The 16,009-nt window shown below is 43.6% G+C and overlaps 2 protein-coding genes across 2 annotated transcripts in view; both read left to right on the top strand.

The window, feature by feature from the left end:
- Nucleotides 1–8,680, top strand: part of PEX7 (peroxisomal biogenesis factor 7) — a 44,948-nt gene extending 36,268 nt beyond the window's left edge. Inside the window, exon 10 of the mRNA XM_065679106.1 lies at nt 5,975–8,680. Within this exon, the coding sequence (XP_065535178.1) occupies nt 5,975–6,043 (69 nt within the window). The 3' untranslated portion in view covers nt 6,044–8,680. The remainder of the gene's footprint in view (nt 1–5,974) is intronic.
- A 4,366-nt stretch (nt 8,681–13,046) lies between these two features.
- On the top strand, nt 13,047–15,578 carry SLC35D3 (solute carrier family 35 member D3). The gene is made up of 2 exons (XM_065679105.1): nt 13,047–13,482; nt 14,639–15,578. Exons 1-2 carry the CDS (start codon nt 13,047–13,049, stop codon nt 15,457–15,459), a joined length of 1,257 nt encoding a protein of 418 aa, XP_065535177.1. The 3' UTR covers nt 15,460–15,578.
- The last annotated feature ends 431 nt before the right edge of the window (nt 15,579–16,009 follow it).

Below are 16,009 nucleotides of genomic sequence, written 5' to 3'. Positions count from 1 at the left end.
GCAAAATTGGGGGTTTTTTTTTTTAGCCCTCTGTGTATGGCTCCTTATGTAACTATTCCCCCAGAGTAGATTAGTCTACATAAAACTGACATTGGCTTAACCAATATAGCCAAATATAAAAGCAGAAGATGTCTTTAGAGAGGCTGGTTTGCTGTGTATTTTGCTGTTCATTTAAATTAATTGTGCACTCTCAACAGGCCTGGAATTGTTGACTGTTTCACATAAAAATGGAGTTACATCTTGTGGAAATGTAAAGAAAAAAAGAGACTTTATCTGTTTGTATTGTGAGTTGTTTTTTTCCTTTTGATTGCTTGCTCCTATCTTTTACACTTAATTGCTAAGGAATGATAGCTTTCACCCAGCTGTTGTGGCTATCACGCTCCTACTTCATTTTAGTCTCTCCTTATGGTCCTTCTCCAGGATGCTACTGGAGTTATGTAGTTAATGATACTTTGAGATAAAAGGATCCTACTTACTTAATTTCAGAGTTCATTTTTTGCAAGGAGAGATCAAATTTAACCAGTTGGAAATGTTAAACCAGTTTGAACAACTTTACAGGGTTGGAAGGGGACAAGGAAGGTGACATTTCTTACTGGTGGTTAATGTATGTCTTTTCCAAAATGTTAAAATTAAGCTTTCCCTGTGGAAGGCAAAGCTAGCCTTTCATGAGTAGTGGTCATTCTTTGCCATTATCAGCAGAAGTCTCATCCTAAGGTGTTCGGAAAGGTCGCTGTCGGGTATCACAATTCAGTAAAAGCTGTAAGTGTATGGAGAGAAAAATGCACTTTAATTTTGATTCTCAAGTACTACGAAGAGGTGGGAGGCAGTAGTTTCTTACTCAGTAAATGTGTTGCTTGTGCATTGTATTTGATTCACTGGCTTATCTGTAATTATATCCCAAAAGGAAGAAACTTAATTCTGAGGTAAATAATGAGGCTGAAGATTGGGTAGGTTCATTAGAAAACACAGTTTCACTGCCTGTAAATTGACTGCTTTTGGGGTCAGCAGGGTTAGTATCAGCACAGGAAGACATTTTTCAGTTCCAGTGTATCTTCTACAAAAGACTTTATCAATTAAAAACAGTCCTTGAAAAACTGAATAGCCATGGAGTATGGAAGAATTGCTACAGATTCTGTGGAGATTCCAAGGGTTTCTCTCTAACCTGACATCTCAGTTTGCTTCTCTCTCTCTCTAACTCACATCTCAGTTTGCTTCACATGTAACTGATGAAATGCACATTCAAAAGACTTGTGTTTAGCACAACTACCAAGTCATCTTCCTGTTGCCTATGTCAGAGCAGTGAAACAAATGGTGAGACAGGTCCATGGTTTTCAGATCAGTTCTTTGTGACATATCTTTGCAATCTGAAAAACAGTGCCCCTCAAGTCTTCTATCTTTTCTCTCCTCAAGAAAGAAATGGATTTCTTCAGCAGTATTTGGAACATCAGTTTCCGACAACTGTAGTTTGAACCTATCTCTTTATAAGAATTTCTGGGTTTATTCTGTCCATTAGTGGAAACAATAATTAAAAAATGTGCATTTTTTCAAAAGTAAATTACAAAATAAATGGTATTATTTCCCATGGAAAATAAAAAGGTTTTAATTTACCAACCTGTCACTTCCACTCTCATGTAAAGTTAGGCATCATGAGCAGTTCAACCTGGCAACTCTGGAGCAAACAAAAGACCACACTAGTGGTTTGGATTTTTGAGTACAAAACAGGTATTGAATGCATTTAAACCCATGCATGAGTCATTATGCACTTAACCAACTAGTTTTAAAGATCACCTGCGAATGTGATTTGATGAGTAGCAAACCTAATAGCTTGCTTTTCTCTCTACTTAATCTCCACCCCACACACTTACAGAGGATGGTCAGAACCCCACAAAAATACATCATAATGATATAGACCATTAAATTCTGTATGAAAAGACACAGAAGATAAGCTAAAAGAGGAAGGCAGTCACAGTGTTAATGGAAGTGAGGAGCTGAATACTTCTTCTGTTGTCTCTTCTACAGAAAAAAAGACAGGTCTTATTAGTTTTATTTGAAAATGGGATGGGATGAAGAGAAGCTGAGAAGAGAGCTGGGTCACTCTCAGACACATTTATGTATTATTCTGTGATTTATTATGAGCACTCTGGAAGCTGAGTGGCACCAAGATGCTTCCAGAAATACTGATCTAGAGAGGGCTGTACTTTCTTCTGATGAAACCCCTTCCTAAAGGGGTTACTGAAGATAAAGTTCTTGTTCTTTTAAAGCATTTAATCCTGGTTAGAGCTTGGGGGTTTATTACACCTCCAAATATTGAAAAAAAAAAAATGTTAGCTACTAACTTGGGAGATTTCCCTTGTTTTTCTTTCTGCTGCTGAGTGGTAAAGCAGAATGTCATGCAGGTAATTGCAGTAGACTGAATGGATTGCCCTCGGGTGCTTGAAAAGGTCTAAGTCTATTGCAAAGCAAGACAATTGTGATGAATAGGGAACAGAGAGCCTGTCAAAGAAGTAAATCAGTTAGTGAGTCAATGGAAATGGGTTTGATAAATTAATGCATGTCAATATTAAATCAATTGGTGGGAAACGTTATACTCTGGGACAAGGATAAACACGTCAATAAAATAGAGGATAGCTGTTTAATTTAGGTTAAACTATGATTTTCTAGTCAAGCAACCAGCTTCCTGTGATGACTGCAGTTTTTCATTTGTTTGCTTGCTTTTTGGCTTTACTTAGGGGGAAATACAGTTATCCCCATTTTATGTGCTTCAAATAGATTTGCTTAAATCTCTACTGGCAGATAACTTGGCATGATGCTTATTCTGCAGTAATAACAGTGCAGTACCCTTAGCATATATACTAGTACTGCAATTTTGCTACTGAAATAAAAGCACTAGAAGCAAGTAGTAAATGTCATTTTGTTAGATTTCCTTTGTTCCATGTAGCTTTAGTTATAATTAAAATTATCAGATTTAGAATGATTTTTCTATTTGCATTGTTTATTGATGTAATTTACCAGTCAGTGTAAGGTGCAATATTATTGTTTTATGATTAAGCTCTAGTTATCTATCAATTTCTGATAGTTAAAAGTTGCTATAGTAGAATTCTATTTTATAGTTACAAGGGCAATTTAGTATTCATAAATGATAGTGAAAATTGTATGGCATACAGATGTCCAAAATATACAGTAATATAATTCTAATTCGCATAGTTCTTTGCAATTGAAATAAACTGTCCTCCACTCTGTTCACGTGACAGCTTAAAAAAGTAAATCATGCACCCTCTAAATATTGAAATCAGTGAGATTTGTTACCATCTGAGAGTAAAATTTGTCCCCAAGGCAGTGGACATTTTCACAGAAAGACAAACCTATGTGCCTTCATATTCCTAATGGTGAGGAATTATGTCAGGCATGGAGATAATGTATGACTGTTTTCAATTATCCTTTGTCTTTCATCTTACCACAGGAGGATTTTCTCTGCCTGTTTGTAACATCATCTCATTGATTAAAATAAAAACTGTAGGAACTTAAAGCTTTTCTTATTATTATTATTCTATTTATTTAGTGTGGTGTGCTGGATCAGCCTTCATCCCAATGGAATTCCTGCTGGTATTTCAGTATTTAAATTAAGTACCATTTATTTTTTTTTTTTTTTAGAAATGGCTAACATGCTTTAGAGTATGTATTTAAAATGTTCATATGTCACATGAGAACTGACATTGCTAAATACTTTTAAAACTTTTCTATTCAGTATCTTATATTCCCCTCTTCTGGGGAAAGGCATACAATGGTCATATGACTATTGTTTAAGGTCATAAAAAAAAAAGGGCAAAATCATTTTATAAACTGATTTTATAAACTGATGCAGTAGTTGTGTGAACAGACACTTCTCTTTATCCCAGGAGTCATTTTAGTCATTTGTATTTGAGGCAGTGATAATCTATGAGATACTGCAAAGGGGCCATGTAGCAGCTGTCAGTTAATACTGGCTGCAAGTGCTGTGAGTTTATGGCTGTTCCCTTTTTCTTACAGTCTTGGCTGTATTATGGCAAAACTATTATGGAGTAATTGAAATGCTGTTGTATTTTGTAATGCTGTTCCATGGTGTAGTGTCCCAGTTTCCCATACATACATGTTTGCTGTTCTTTGCCTGTGTATTTTCATTAAGGTTCCTGATACCAGTATTCCATTATAGACTTCCTGCTGCACAGGAGAACTTGATAGACTGTTATTGGCTGTGGCTTTTTGTTTGCTGGTTATCTTTTAGCTTTCATATGCTATCATTAAGTCAATGTGTTGGGCAAATTACTGCAACTGATCCTTTTCAAACTTCCTTTTAATATCCCCTGTTTATTTTTAGTGTTGCTAGATTAGATGGTTCTGTAACTATATTTGTTCAGAGGCTACTTCAAGGATGCTAATTACATTGATAACAGGTGGGAATTCCCATGGGATTTTTTTCAAATGTTATCTCTGTTTCTTGTTCCTTTATGAAAGTGGAAAGTGTTGCTTATAGAAATACAGATATTGATCTAAAGCTGTGGAGAATATTAAAAATCCTCTGTTTTGTTTGATTGCTACTCTCTACATAGCATTTAGTGGAGAACTTAAATTTTCTTTTTGGTATGATTTGGGGGACTGCAGTGCAGCAGAACATTACATTACACAAAGCTCTATTATGTCATATGAATACACAGACATATTATCGAGAGGGGTTTTTTTGATCCATTTATATGTATATGGAAAGCACTTCAAATAACTAAGTAGAACCAGCTAAGGAAGTAATAAAAATGAATAATAGTGCAGTATAGTAAACACAAAATGGGCTAATTATAGTCTGAAATCAAATATTGAAGTTGGATTTCCAAATTTCTAGTGTGCAGATGTTCATTCTGGCTCTGGAAGAGAACAGGAATTGCAGTCTGTATCAGAAAGAAGCTTGTGCAGAGGATCCAATACTGTATCCTTTGTGATCCCAACTGGAAAGGACGTTGTAAAGATATTGCAAGATGGATTCAGACAGATTCACTGGAATATGTTTGTGGGGCTCATCAGCTTTTTCTGTTTAGCTTTCTTCTTTCTTCTTCCCTTTGCCTTAGGTCTTACATTTTGTGAATATGTGTTACTGGTCATTTACTTGAGTAATTGTCAGTGTGGTTAACCCTTTCACTTTGTTACAGACTCTAAAGTGCATTATCAAATAATTTTCAAACCCAAAACATCCTGCAGCCATCTTCTGTGGAATCTTGTTATTTATTAAAATCTCTTAATCCTACAGAATTAGATTAAGTTTATGGTTTTATGATTCTAGGTTCAAGACTGCATTTAGAATAGAGCTGCGCACTTGCGATTCAGAAAAGTTTCAGTTCTGTTGGAGTCAGTCACTGTGTTTGTGAAGTGCCATTGGCACAAGTGGCATCACTTCTCATCAGACTAGCTGGGTTTAGGTAGTGCTTGAAGCAACATCACCACCCCCAGTTCTCAATGCTCGGCAAATAGACATCTCCTCAACAAGATACAGCACAGTGATCTCATAGCCTGTCAGTGTGAGACTGAAGTTCTGCCTTAATTCTTCCAGAAGCTTCCTGCATCATTTTGGTCAACTTCTTTGGTTTTCCATTCCTTAGCTCTCCATTAGGAATATGTCTATAATAATTTTCCATACCTACAAGTGTGTGTTTATATAACATGGTAAAAGGGTCCTGAGACCTTGTAAAGAGAAGAAGCACCATGAGGTCTGGATTTCTGTGTGTCTTTCATTTCACTCTCAGTTATGTTCTTTAGCCTGTTTGGAACAATAAGTTGAAACTCAAAGGTTTCCCAGCTTTCCTATGAGGGAGTATAAAAAATAGGAGATTGCTAATTTTCATGGATCTCAGTAAAGTGAATACCAAGTTTTATTAAAAAAAAAAAAAAAAAAAAGAAAATAATGACATTTGTAGAAGGATCTAAATACATTTGGATTTTTTTTGCTTTGTAGGTTGTGGACTGCGCTTGGGACGAACTAGTCAAGATCTATACTCCATCGTGTCTGGCAGTTCCTGTTTAGAGGAAAAGTGAAGAACACACCAGGAACATTTATTTCTTGACCCACAACCAGACTTCTGCTGAAGTGTCAACTGTGTCACTAATCTTAGTGTCTCTTTTACTGTAAAACTCTGCTTGAATGGAGTGTTGTGCACTTAAGCATGTGGAGATTTCAGGGCTTGGGTTACTGCACAGGAGCCAGCAAAAATGAATGGCTGAAGAATGGCTGTAGCAGACACAAGCTGGTGTCTTTAAAGTAAAATCACACAATTTTGTGATCTGTCTGGCTAATGATGGGAGCAGAGGCCTGAATCTTCTTGATCCTTATGCAAATTAAAACTAACTGGTAGTGTATTTTGAGATAATGGCGCTGTGGAAAAGAAAAAAGTGGCTTTTCATGGTCAGGTACTGTAATGTCAACTGAGATTTGTATCACTCAGATGCATTTATATTTTTATGTCTTGCTGTGACTCACATTGTATTATTTTCTTGTGCAATATGAAGAATACTTTTGATAAAGAGTAAATGTCATCATTTATAGCCAGCTGATTTGTTTGACCTTTGTGATGGCCGCTTCACAAAGATGGTAAAGATTATTTTCATGCATTTTTTCCGTTAGATCTCCTTTAGTAAAACAATTGATGGGAAAATATACTCTGATGATAGAGAAAACACTTAGGAAAAAATGAAATATATACAAAATAATTGGATCACAATCCTCAAGATTTAGAGATAGGACAACCATCTCCTCTATTAGACGATCTGTTTGTACTTGGAAAGTTTTCTCCAGGAGACAGAAGAGGCCATGTATTGAGTTTTTCTGAACCTCTGTCAGCCTGGCCAAACTGAGAGCTGATGTCCAGACCAGCTGAACCTACAGATTGACATAAGCATAGCAGATCCAGTGTGGCCAAGCTATTAGAAGAATATGCCCAACATATTATAGGTAAGTTGAGTACTTTGCATGCCTACTTTGACTCCTTAGCCCATGTGCTAGTATTTTCATTTGAGTTTTTCTGAGGTGGTTAGAGACGTTCAGTTCCTGTGCTTCTCCAGTCTCCTTTGAATACTCTTCCAGGATCCAGCTGTGATACTCCTGCAGTTCTCACGGGTATATGCTAGGGTTCTCTCCTCACTTCCTTCCTGCTAGTTTTTTGTTTTTGTTTGTTTGTTTGTTTGTTTGTTTTTAACCTGTCCGCTCTTACCCCTTATCAACAATCTTTACCATCAAAAGACTCTGTGCAGGTTGGGCCTTTGTAGGTCTTTGGTTAGGTTTTCATAGTCTCCTGTTAATGAATGCTGTACACTTCTGAGTTGCAGCACTCATATATCAAGCAAGAGCAGACACTGCCAGATCTTCTGGATGCTTTGAAGAAAGGAAAAATAATTCAGCAGAGCTAAGCCCTGCAAGTTGCAAGGAAAGAGAGATTGTGGTATCTTGGTGAAAGAGCCAGGGTACTAGCAGGTAGCCGCAGGGAGATACACAGGTATTGACTTGGTGATAGGACAAGACAGAAAGAAACCCTCTTCTGCAACATAAGAATTTGGAATCTGATAGGATCTTCTTATTTTCTTGGTCAGTGCAAACTGACTGCAGAATGCCATCTTCTCAAGCTGAATTAAAAACAAACAGTATTTTCTTTTTTGTGACAGTGTGTTGCACCAAATTCCAAATGTTCACTGCACTTTAATTCTGTTTGCTGAGGAATGATGCAACAATAAAGCTCTATTCTGTACAGTTTTCAGCAATACAGTAGGCCATAAAATCTAATTTTAGGCATTAAAATTGATTATTCCAACTTTAATAGTTTCCCCGCTCTTGTTCTTTACCTCCTTTTTCTGCTTAGACTGCAAGGTACTTGTCTGAATGAGTGGAACATTTTGATGCTGGGTATGTATTTTAGATGCATGTTTCTGGGAGGAGGGAGGAAAATGGTGCCATAGCGTATTAGTTGGAAGGGCAAATTTAGAATACCTAGCACAGGGAAGGGGAAGGGAAAAAGAATGGAATTCTGAACACACACATACACAACACTTGGATTAAACCTTTCTTAACCGCCTCCTCTACCCTCATGTCCTGGTTAGCTTCAGTACTGGGGGTTGCAGCATCCGGATGTAATTCTCTTGAAAAATAAGTGCATCCAGAAAATGCACATAGTGAATAAAAACTGTGGCCTTTGATCTTTGTGTGTGATCTTTGCATGGACAGAATGTGCTGTAACATTTCTGCACTGTAGCAGAAAAAGCAATCTGGCAATAGTTGTTGCTGATTCTTAATTCTCAGGGAATGTTTGCTGTAATTGTTATAAAGAAATACTTTTGATTTTATGACCATAATACTAGCTTCTGAACTTCTTTTCATTTACTGAAACGGACCTTTAACAGCAACAATCTTAAAAGATGTGTTCTACTTTTAAACTTGCTCCTGTGGAAGATTTTGTTTTATGGAAGCCCATAGGTTTCTCTTTGGTTCGTGAAACATATTGATTCATCATGTTCTAAAGGAGTGGATTTGCTGTTCTATAATGCTGTTAAATTAATTGCACACAGTATATTTGGCTACTCTCATGTTCACATCTCCAACTGAGAATCATTGATCAAAAAGTAACTGCAGTGAAAGATACTGAGAGCATCTTATAAATAAAGAGTATCATAATCATGGTTTATGTCTTGTATGAATACTGGGAGACAGTACTTTTAGAGACCATACCTCATGCAGCTTTGCCTACCTGTATGCCCCATCAGGGCTGCATTGTGATAAGGAAAAGCTAGTTCAAATGATTCTTTTTGTCTGCTTGTGCACACTACATGTTAGTGATGAAGCAGTCTCCTTCTTCTAGCCAAGTACAGTGCTCATCTCAAATTTTGCTGCACAGGCATGGCTGTACTAAGCCTCTCAGTAGTGCTGCTCAATTTTGAATGTGCTCAGGATCATGTGCTGGGGAATGGATACAATTCTGCACAATGCTTTCTCTATATGGTTGCATTACACCCTAATTAAAACAAACTGCCCATTTTATATAGACCGTTACCATTTTGATTAAAAAAAATAATAGAAAAAGGATGCCCTTAGGAATTTGACATTAGTTTGCTCCATGTTTGGTTTTTATACCTCACCTGTGTCATTGTACCTAGGTGAAATGCAAAGCTGAGCATAATTTATATCAAAGGATTAGAGTTAAGGCATCATAATCATCTCCTTACCCAGAGCTGTTCCTGTCATCTGTGCCCCACTGCTAGGTCAGAATTCTGTTACAGTCAGCTTATGAACTGAATGTCCATTGCTGTCTCTGGGCACAAGAAGAGCTAGCATGAGGGAAGTACCTTCACAGTAGTGCTACCTCAGATTATTTCACCCTGTCACTTTATCCAGTGCCTCTCCAGTAAAGCCCAGGAGAACTTGTATTTTCTGACTGTGGTGTGGTGAAGAGGCGGTGGGAGGCTAGTACTGGGCCTGGCCTGGATCCATGTTGAGAAAGGGGTGGTTTAGCAAGACACAGCACCTTCACCTCACCTCCCTAAGGCCAAAATCAGGGGTACCACAAGGCATATTGCAGGAGAGGCTGGCCTTTCAACACAGGTGAGTTCCAAGAGAGGGGATGGTATTTGAGACATGGACGCCTGAGTTCCCAAATTTAGTGTGGCCTCACCTTGAGTACTGTGCAGTTCTGGGCCCCACAATCTAAGAAGGATGTGAAGGTTCTTGAATGTGTCCATAGGTGAGTAACAAAGCTGGTAAAAGGGCTAGAAGGCATGTCCTCTGAGGAGCAGCTGTGGACTTTGGGTTTGTCTAGTTTGGAGGAAAGGAGGCTGAGGGGCAACCTCATTGCTCTCTACAGCTTCCTGAGAAAGTGGAGAGGGAGGTGCTGATCTCTTCTCCCTCGGATTCAGTGATAGGACACATGGAAACGGTTCAAAGCTATGCCAAGGGGAGATTTAGACTGGACATCAGGAAACATTTCTTCACTGAGAGGGTGATCAAACACTGTAACGGGCTTCCTAGAGAGGTTGATGCCCTAGCCTGTCAGTGTTTAATAGGCATTTGGACAATGCCCTTAACAACATGATTTAAAGCTTTGGTCAGCCCTGAAGTGGTCAGGCAGTTGGACTAGATGATCCCCAGGGAGGTGACCACTGACGATGTCATTTTGCCTGAAAACTTCTTAGTTTCAGTACATGCTTTCTGCCCACCGTGAGTCAGCAAAGATTAAACTTTCAAGTATCCAGGCTGCATCTGTGACTTTTGTGACTGAGAAATTCAGTGTTACTCTCACTTTTTAAAAGGAGGCATACATACAGAGGCTGGGTTTGTTGGGGTTTTTTCAGTATTTTAATATTTCAATCAGTGGAGTTTTTAATGTAAGTACTCATATATTATTAAAACTAAAGATTTGCATGTAAAAAGAAGATGAAAATATAACAGCCTTAGTAAGAACCAGAGAACAAAATGGAAAACAAGCTGTCATGGAAAATAATTAGGGAGCACTTAAGAGTCAAAAGGGGAAAGGCCAATTTAAAATTTCAAATATCAGGCGAATCTTCCCATAGATTCTGTAAAAATGAAGAATAGAAAAGGTAAAGGAGGAAAAGAGAGACTGCAGTTTTGAGTCAGGTGAGTATTACAATGGTCCTCACTGTAATACTCAGTCTTGTTCTTTCATTAATGTCAGTCAAGCTCTGAAATGGGAATGTGGAAAGGAAGGAAAGAAGGTGAAAAGATGCCATGCAAGTAAGAGGGAGTGAGGAAGAGCAGCTTGATAAAAAAAAAATAATAAATTGATGATTGGAAAATAAAAGGCAGGAAAGCTGGAGACAGCCTCTGGTGTGAAAGAATATTTACCGGGCAACACCTGCCAAAAAGCAAAAGGAAGCACTGCTGTGTCTGCATCAGCCACAGGCGGTCAGCAGCAGCTTCTGGCCCCTGCACAAGCAGGGCTGATGGCACCGACATGCAAGGTGGACTTGCACTAGCTCCAGCCTTCTGGAAGCTGGCTGCAGGTTAGATTCCAAACATCCCAAAGATCCCTTCTGTCTCCATCCACATGTTTACCCCAAAGGCTGAAAAAAATAAGTTATTTTACGTTTTGCCTAGAGAACATAGATTTCTCTTGTGGCTTACATTTAATTTCAATGGTACCCATGGTTTCCTTTCCCTCATCACCAGTTTTCATCTTCAAACACTTACCTTCATGTGTACCTCTGTTGTTTCATTTTAAAAACCTTGCCCTGCCTCCTTTCCCTGCCCATACCAGCTCCACTGCTAGTTCTAACCCTGGAAATGCATAACACATCCTCTTTGGTGTGACTGATGCTTGTGACCACCAAGAGCCCCTTAGTGCACCTACCAATAACGCTGTCCATACACGGCTTCTCCTGGTTCTGAAGCAAAGCCCAGTGCTGCAGGTCTGGTAGGCTTTTCCTGCCACTCCTTCCTCCCAGTGTGGTTGTTTCATGCCCACTTGCTCACCTGGCAGTCCTAATGCCTGCTCTGCTCTTGTCGAGAGGTGTTGGCATCAGCATCCCTTTCCAGCCACTGCTACAGGTCTCACCTGAACACAGCAGTGTAGTAACTGGGAAGAAGTACAGCTGGCTTTGGAAGCCGGGTACATCTAATGAGCTCTGGGAACTGAAATAAGTGAAATGTAACACGTTACATGCAACATGTTCTAGTGTGAGGTGTCCCTGCCCATGGCAGGGGGGTTGGAAATAGATGACCTTAAGGTCCTTTCCAACCCTAACTATTCTACGATGCAATGATTCTGTTTCCACAGAAATCTCACAGAAAGTAGCTGTGCCTTTTTGATACTGTCAAAATATGCGATGGTCTTGCGCTAAATTCCACACAAACCCACCAGAACTGGCAATCCTTGTCAGGATCAGGTCCACTCTTTTTACAGTAAGTCTTCCAAAACCAAGCGGCTGTTAACAACTGTGCCGTTTTCCCCCCACAAGCTGGTCCTAACACCTTTCCTGTGGAGAGGGGGCAGACTGCTTCTGTTTAAAATAAAGAGTAATTTTGCCTATCTCTTACTGATGGGTGAAAGTTGATCTTACTACTGAGAGAGACCTAACATGTATGATGTTAAAAGGCTCAAGAATATAAGCCAGCTCTGAATAAAAGTGTTGTTTTTCATTCCCTTACGGTGCCTGACACTGCAGAAGACTGGTAGAGGACTGACTGCTCGAGAAAACTGCTTCTGCTTGTTCATGGAGCTGCAGTCTCCTGCTTAAACCTTCATCTGGCAAGTCGAAAGAGAGGGTTTATTTGAACTTTAAGACACCTTTAAGACATCTCTTTCCAAGACTGTGTGGTTACCGAGTTCTAATGACTTTCCAAGGAAAGCTCCCCTACTAGACGCAGGTTCTCCTTGCTTCCTCATCAACGGTTCCACTCCCCGCCGCTCCCCGCCTGCGAAGAGACTTCCTTTGGCGAGCCGGACTCCAAAGCGAGGATCCGGGGGCTTGTGGGAGGGATGCCGCTGGCAGGCTCGACACGTACTTTTACCTGGGATGCCGTACGTTCTTGGGGAGAGAAGAGCTGTGCTGCTCTGCTCTGTGCACGACTTGGGTTGCACGGAGCTCCCCGCCCCGGGAGACATGGGGATTCCCACGGGGCTCCCACGTTATTTTCGGGCCGGTCGCGCCCTGCCGCGATGCGCTTGTGTCCCCCCTGCTGAAAGCACCTCCCTGCGCTGCCACCGGCCGGCTTCGGGAGGGCTTGCGGGCGGCGGGGGCCGCTCCGGGGCACACCGCGGGGCGAAGCTGGGGGAGAACAGCGGGAGGGGGAGCACCTAACGCGGCGGCGGAGACGCAGTGGGGATAGCGGGGAGGCACTCGGGGAGCTGCGGCGGAGAGGGGGCAGGAGGAGCGGGAGGCGGGGGGACACGTCGGGGGCGGTGGCCGCCCTCCGGGGAGCGCGTACTGCCTCCGCCCGCCCCCCGGCCCCCCCCGCTCCCGCCGCCGCGGCGGGTGGCCGGGCGGGCGGCAGTGCCGCGGGCCCGGCGGCGGGGCCGTGCGCGGGGAGGATGGGCCGGTGGCGGGGCCGTGCGCGGGGCGTCGCGGTGGCGGTGGCGCACGGGCTGTGCTCGGGCTCGCTGAACATCCTGCTGAAGTTCCTGCTGGCCCGCTACCACTTCGCCTTCCTCACGCTGCTGCAGTGCCTCAGCAGCGCGGCGGCGGCGCTGGGGCTGGAAGCGCTGCGGCGGCGGGGGCTGGCGGCGCTGCCACCCTTCGGGCCCCGCCTGGCGCGCCCCTTCGCCGCCGTGGCCGCCCTGGCCACGCTGCAGTCCACCCTCACCCTCTGGTCGCTGCGCGGCCTCAGCCTCCCCATGTACGTCGTCTTCAAGCGCTGCCTGCCCCTCGTCACCCTTCTCACCGGTGCCCTGGTGCTCCGCGACGGCATGCCCTCGCCCGGCGTCCTGGTCGCTGTCCTCATCACCACCTGCGGCGCCGCGCTAGCCGGTGAGTACGATCGCGGCCGCGCCGAAGGGACGGGACGCGACGTGCGGCCGCTGCGCGGGACGCCCGACGGCAGCGCCGGCTCCGCACCGATGTCCCCCGCCGCTCCGGCTGGGCTCCGGGGCGGGACAGGGCGGGCAGCGGCAGCCCGGGGGAGAAGTGTGAGGGTGCGGGGGATGAGCAGCCTTGCAGGGCAGTTGCATCCCCACTGTGGCAGGCGCGACTTTACGGGGACCGGTGCGAGCTTGGGAATGAAGCCCTGCTGTGACAGGTACAACCCTACGGCTATAGGGACATCCTATGCGGGTCGGTGCAGTCCTCTAGGGTCGGTGTAAGCCTATGGGAGTCGGTGCAACCTTATTGCAACCCTGCTAGGGAAGGTGCAGCCACCTGGAGGGTGTTGCGGTCTTAGGGGAAGCGTGATATTCTTACAGGGATAGCTGTAACGTTCTGGGAGGCAATTGCAGCCCCATGGGGGCATCTGCAGCCCTACTGGGGTAAGTGCAGTCTTACAGGGGCAGGTGAAAGCTTAGGGGTCGTCTGAGGGCCCCTAAGTGTTGATTTCCAGCCGAGGTGTAGGTGGGATGGGAGGCTAAGCTGGCTCTGTGTGGCCCGGCAACACTTCTGGGCTGGGGGCTGCCCCAGGGTACAGGGCACACATGTATGGCAAGTAGTTTGATCTGCAAAGTAGCTTGATGGGGGGCTCAGTGGAGAGGCTCTCACTGCACGCAATTTGGCTTTGCTGGTGGGAGCAGGAGGGTCAAGGGGGCTGGAGGGCATGTGTCCAGGCCAGCCAGAGCTGACATGCACCCACTCGGGCAAGAGGATGCCCAGGCTTGCCATGTGCATGTGCAGCTTTGGCTGCAAATCTCTCACAGTGTCTTCAAACAAGGGAGAACACAATCTGATTTTGGCAGTGGGATTTAGGGGGAGAGTTAAAGACATTCTGTAGGTTTGAAGCACGAAAAAAAAGACCACAAAAAGATGTACCTGTTGAGAGGTGAGTATGTCCAGCCTTGGGAAAAGCATGACAAATGCTAGGAGTTACATCAAGTGTGCTGATGCCTATTTCCTAAATACCTCCCAGTCCAAAGCAGTGCTCCCTTTCTGTCTCACATGCAAAAACCATGCTTGTTTCTTTCTGTTACTCCCCTGGCAGGAGCTGGTGACCTGACCGGGGATGCGATGGGCTATGTGACAGGCGTGCTGGCCGTACTCATACACGCTGCCTACTTGGTGCTCATTCAGAAGACCAGTATAGATAGTGAATATGGACCCCTCACAGCTCAGTACGCCATCGCTGTTTCGGCCACCCCTTTTCTCATCATTTGCTCCTTTGCCAGCATGGATTCCATCAATGTCTGGTCCTTCCCAGGGTGGAAGGACCCTGCCATGGTATGCATCTTTATTGCTTGCGTCCTGATTAGCTGTGCCATGAACTTTACCACGCTTCACTGCACTTACATTAACTCGGCTGTGACCACCAGCTTTGTAGGGGTGGTGAAGAGCATAGCGACCATCACAGTGGGCATGGTGGCATTCAATGATGTGGAGCCCACAAAGTTATTTATAGCTGGTGTTGTGGTCAACACCTTGGGGTCTGTCATTTACTGCGTGGCCAAGTACATTGAGACCAGACGGCAGAGCAACTATGAGGACCTGGAGAAAGAAACTAGAGAAGAGGAGAGGAAAAGCCAGGCGGGGGACCAAGCACTGTTTGCGATGGAGGCAATTTCCCATGAGAAGGGGGCTGAAGAAGCAGCAGCGGAAGGATCAGCCACGGGGGGCAGCCAGAGTGGAGAGGACAGCACTGAGAAACCTGCCAAGGGACCAGTGATCGAGGAAAACGCCACTGGCACACAAGAAGTGAACAGGAGCTCACTGAAGGATGCCTATCTTGGAGTATGGAGGTTGGTGAGGGGTGCTAACTATATAAAGAAGGATTATTTGATAGAAAATGAAGAGCTACCAAACCCTTAAAAAGTGGGTTTGAGGACAGATATGGTTCTCTGTACAGGGGGAAAAGCAGAGCATACATTTCCACATCAATGCTGACAAATCCAAATCATGCAGGATGACTTTACCTCATTGTCAAAAAGCTAAAGGTCAGAATTTGCTCATGCTTTGGTCTTGCTTTCAGCTGCTTTCAGTACATCAGTTTAGACCCACCACAGCTAAAGGTGCCAAGTTCTCTACTGCGGACACAGAGAGAGTTGGGTAACGGGAAGTCACAGAGTGCTTGCCCAGCAGCCTGGGCTGTGAGGGACATCAGTACCATGGAGTTCGTTGGCAGTGTCAGTGACACAGCGGTGGCCTCTAGCTTAGCTTGTGTCTGGAGCCTCATGATATTAACACCATTCGGAGGCTCTGTCAATGTGCTTCCCTATCTGTATCTGTCCAATTATAGGTACTCTACATAAACATATTCCTACAATATATAAGCTTCTAGTAACTGTACCTTTATGTGCTCCTCTGTGTCCATACAATTGCAACAGAGCTAGAGGCTGTGCCATTTCAATTAGATTGGTGT

The sequence above is a fragment of the Lathamus discolor genome, chromosome 5, assembly GCF_037157495.1.
Source record: "Lathamus discolor isolate bLatDis1 chromosome 5, bLatDis1.hap1, whole genome shotgun sequence".
Classification (NCBI taxonomy): domain Eukaryota; kingdom Metazoa; phylum Chordata; class Aves; order Psittaciformes; family Psittacidae; genus Lathamus; species Lathamus discolor.
Note: the sequence above shows the minus strand (reverse complement) of the source record. Positions and strands in the feature narration are given on the sequence as shown.

Coding starts and splice junctions, on each gene's coding strand:
- SLC35D3 (XM_065679105.1), top strand. CDS start 13,047: ATGGGCCGGTGGCGGGGCCGTGCGCGGGGCGTCGCGGTGGCGGTGGCG. Junction 13,483..14,638: donor CTGCGGCGCCGCGCTAGCCG/GTGAGTACGATC, acceptor CTCCCCTGGCAG/GAGCTGGTGACCTGACCGGG.